This window comes from Oncorhynchus kisutch, linkage group LG3, assembly GCF_002021735.2.
Source record: "Oncorhynchus kisutch isolate 150728-3 linkage group LG3, Okis_V2, whole genome shotgun sequence".
NCBI classification, from domain to species: Eukaryota; Metazoa; Chordata; class Actinopteri; order Salmoniformes; family Salmonidae; genus Oncorhynchus; species Oncorhynchus kisutch.
The window spans coordinates 5,211,867-5,216,639 of NC_034176.2; the positions used below are offsets into that span (position 1 = coordinate 5,211,867).

General features: G+C 47.8%; 1 protein-coding gene across 1 annotated transcript; it reads right to left on the reverse strand.

Moving 5' to 3' along the window:
- Nucleotides 1-801: 801 nt before the first annotated feature.
- Nucleotides 802-4,498, reverse strand: LOC116361193 (granzyme A-like). Its single transcript, XM_031815852.1, has 5 exons — nucleotides 4,295-4,498; nucleotides 3,284-3,455; nucleotides 2,033-2,171; nucleotides 1,424-1,693; nucleotides 802-1,009 (listed from the first exon to the last, which is right to left on the reverse strand). The coding sequence occupies exons 1-5, from the start codon at nucleotides 4,356-4,358 to the stop codon at nucleotides 857-859; spliced, it is 798 nt and encodes a 265-aa protein (XP_031671712.1). The 5' UTR covers nucleotides 4,359-4,498; the 3' UTR covers nucleotides 802-856.
- Nucleotides 4,499-4,773: the final 275 nt, after the last annotated feature.

A 4,773-nucleotide genomic window follows, 5' to 3' on the forward strand; every position in this document is an offset into this window, starting at 1 on the left:
GCACAGAGAACAATGTTATGCATCCACAGGGTTCTACCGTGCACAGAGAACAATGTTATGCATCCACAGGGTTCTACCGTGCACAGAGAACAGTGTTATGCATCCACAGGGTTCTACCGTGCACAGAGAACAGTGTTATGCATCCACAGGGTTCTACCGTGCACAGAGAACAATATTATGCATCCACAGGGTTCTACCGTGCACAGAGAACTGTGTTATGCATCCACAGGGTTCTACCGTGGACAGAGAACAGTGTTATGCATCCACAGGGTTCTACCATGCACAGAGAACAGTGTTATGCATCCACAGGGTTCTACCGTGCACAGAGAACAGTGTTATGCATCCACAGGGTTCTACCATGCACAGAGAACAGTGTTATACATCCACAGGGTTCTACCGTGCACAGAGAACAATGTTATGCATCCACAGGGTTCTACCGTGCACAGAGAACAATGTTATGCATCCACAGGGTTCTACCGTGCACAGAGAACAATGTTATGCATCCACAGGGTTCTACCGTGCGCAGAGAACAGTGTTATGCATCCACAGGGTTCTACCGTGCACAGAGAACAGTGTTATGCATCCACAGGGTTCTACCGTGCACAGAGAACAATATTATGCATCCACAGGGTTCTACCGTGCACAGAGAACAATGTTATGCATCCACAGGGTTCTACCGTACACAATCTGCTCTTTTAATTATGTGCTACATGTATTTTTGAACAGTAGTAATAAAATAATTTAAAAGAGAAAGAAATTTCATGTTCTCCAGCCTCCACCAACAAAATATGAATTCGACTATATGTCAATAAGCATTTATTTTAGAATGAACAGAAGACGTTTGACTTTTTAAAAATCAGCCAGAGGTTTGGATGGTTTTAGTGATCCAGTCAGTGTATTTAGATACGAATGTGTAGATGGTAGGTTTGTTGACGCGACCACATCCTCCAGCAAACGACACCACTCCCCTTAGTGCATCTCTACACACCAACGGGCCACCGGAGTCTCCCTGAAAACACACAGACAATGCATGTTGATTACTCACACACACACACAAGCACACAAACAAACACACACACACACACACACACATACACACACACGCACGCACACACACATACACACATACACACACATATACACACACACATATACACACACACACACATATACACACACACATATACACACACACACACACGCAAACACACACACGCACACACACACACACACATATACACACACACATATACACACACACACACGCAAACACACACGCGCACACACGCACGCACATGCACACACACATATACATATACACACACACATGCACACACACACACACACACACACACACACACACACACACACACACACACACACACACACACACACACACATACACACACACGCACGCACACACCTGACAAGTGCCAGCTCTATCTTGTCCGTAACCAGCACACAGCATTCCTCCGGTGATGACAGGGGAGAAGTTGTAGTAATCAGGAGAGTTACACTTCTTCCTGTCGATCACGGTGACATTGACAGACAGCAGGACATCGGACTGGTCACCATTCTCCTTCGTGTCTCCCCATCCGGCCGCAAAGCACTGTGTCCCAGCCGGGACATCAGATGCAGGCTTGGGTAGATCCATGACTTTCACGGTGTCGGTCAGCTTCACTGGTTTCTTAAGCTGGAGGAAACCGGGGGACATAAGCATAAGGACATCCTTACCTTCCTGGAATTGTGTTGGAAATACAGTAATTACCCAATAATTACTGTAACAAGTTGTATTGTAATGTAAAAAAGTGCATTCCACCGTGTCTTTGCTTTCACAAACATCTGGGGGAAAAAAGCTAGTTCGTATTTTTAGTGCCTGAATTTAGAAAGAATTGAATAGGTTATCGTGCTGTTATCATGTTCTTTATTACAATGTCTCTGACAGAATAGCGGTAGCACGGTGCACCTTATTTTGAACAAGAAATGTTGCTTATTAAGTTTGTTATAATCATGGTTTTGTATTTAGCCTGACCTTTATCAGCATGATGTCGTGGCGTAACTCTGCAACATTGTAGTCGGGATGAGGAACATGCTTCTTCACGGCTACGAGCTGTCTGGTAGCCTTCGCTTCGTTCTTCACCGAGTGGACACCCAGATTGACATTCTTGATTCTAAAAGACAACATCCAGAATCAGATTATTTGAAACGACTAAGAGATGTGTTGGATGTTTTATATTTATTTAACTAGGCAAGTCAGTTAAGATCAAATTCTTATTTTCAAGGACAGCCTAGGAACAGTGGGTTAACTGCCTTGTTCAGGGGCAGAATAACCTTGTCAGCTCGGGGGTTTGAACTTGCAACCTTCCGGTTACTAGTCCAACGCTCTAACCACTAGGCTACCCTGCCACCCCTACACAGTCAGGTACAATGCAATACAACAACACTACAAAATAAAACATGACCTATTCAGCACAATGAAATTGACTTGATTCATGTCTCAGCCTCCAGTATTTATGCTGCAGTAGTTTATGTGTCGGGGGGCTGGGGTCAGTTTGTTATATCTGGAGTACTTCTCCTGTCCTATTCGGTGTCCTGTGTGAATCTAAGTGTGCGTTCTCTAATTCTCTCCTTCTCTCTTTCTTTCTGTCTCTCGGAGGACCTGAGCCCTAGGACCATGCCCCAGGACTACCTCACATGATGACTCCTTGCTGTCCCCAGTCCACCTGGCCATGCTGCTGTTCCAGTTTCAACTGACCTGAGCCCTAGGACCATGCCCCAGGACTACCTGACATGATGACTCCTTGCTGTCCCCAGTCCACCTGGCCATGCTGCTGCTCCAGTTTCAACTTCCACCTGACTGTGCTGCTGCTCCAGTTTCAACTGTTCTGCCTTATTATTATTCGACCATGCTGGTCATTTATGAACATTTGAACATCTTGGCCATGTTCTGTTATAATCTCCACCCGGCACAGCCAGAAGAGGACTGGCCACCCCACATAGCCTGGTTCCTCTCTAGGTTTCTTCCTAGGTATTGGCCTTTCTAGGGAGTTTTTCCTAGCCACCGTGCTTCTACACCTGCATTGCTTGCTGTTTGGGGTTTTAGGCTGGGTTTCTGTACAGCACTTTGAGATATCAGCTGATGTACGAAGGGCTATATAAATACATTTGATTTGATTTGATTTGATTCATTTCAGCAGTCATATTTTTTAAAATTTTTATTACGTTAAGTTATTTACACAAATATACACAACAACAAAAAACATTTGGTACTGTGACAACCTACCTGTGTGAAAACCATTCCGTCCGTACTTTACAGTGGGCTGCAGTTAGGACCCATGACTCGTGGATGAGGATCCCTCCACAGACTAGACTACCTTTACCGTCCTCCAGTCGAGCCATGAAGGGTAAAGAGTGAGGCACCACTTCCTTTCCATGAATGATCTCTGCGCAATCACCTTGGAGGAGATAAATGAAGGGGGACATTGAAGTGGATCCGTGAAGACAGGAGGCATGTTGATGAGGTCATCGTACATACATACTGACAGATATAGAACAGTGTTTCCCAGCCCTGGTGCTCCAATACACTCAACCCTGGTCCTCCAGTACCCCCAACCCTGGTCCTCCAGTTCCCCCAACCCTGGTCCTCCAGTACCCCCAAACCTGGTCCTCCAGTTCCCCCAACCCTGGTCCTCCAGTACCCCCCAACCCTGGTCCTCCAATACACTCAACCCTGGTCTTCCAGGACCCCCAACACTGGTCCTCCAATACCACCAACCCTGGTCCTCCAATACCCCCAACCCTGGTCCTCCAGTACCCCCAACCCTGGTCCTCCAGTTCGCCCAACCCTGGTCATCCAGTACACCCAACCCTGGTCCTCCAGTACCCCCAACCCTGGTCCTCCAGTACCCCCAACCCTGGTCCTCCAGTACCCCCAACCCTGGTCCTCCAGTACCCCCAACCCTGGTCCTCCAGTACCCCCAACCCTGGTCCTCCAGTACCACCAACCCTGGTCCTCCAATACCCCCCAACCCTGGTCCTCCAGTACCCCCAACCCTGGTCCTCCAGTACCCCCAACCCTGGTTCTCCAGTACCTGTGTGGGTTGGGAAACATTGTTCTAAAGCACATACAGACACTGAGTACCAAGAGAATGGAGAACATACGACATTATCACACACACACACACACACACACACACACACACACACACACACACACACACACACACACACACACACACACACACACACACACACACACACACACACACACACACACACACACTCACACTCTTACCTGTGTGCAGATACAAATGGAGAACAGTGCCGACCCAGAGACTGAGGACTCTGAAGTGTGTCATGATCCCGTTGTTCAGAGGGATCCGTTGTAGAGATGCTGCCTAATGTAGACCTGGTGTAGGTATTGGCCTGTAGAAAGCTCTGAGGTGTTCTGGTCTCTCTCTGACCTTGAACCTCAATTCATACTCAACTCAAAGGATGTGGTTGTTGTATGAGCTCACCACGAACATGCAGACTACCGTAGACACACAAACACACAAAGACAGACAGACAGACAGACAGGCACAACAAGATGGTGGGCCCCCACCTCCCACCATCTTGTTGTGGCCCCCACCTCCCCACCATCTTGTTGTGGCCCCCACCTCCCACCATCTTGTTGTGGCCCCCACCTCCCACCATCTTGTTGTGGCCCCCACCTCCCACCATCTTGTTGTGGCCACCACCATCTTGTTGTGGTCCCCACCATCTTGTTGTGGC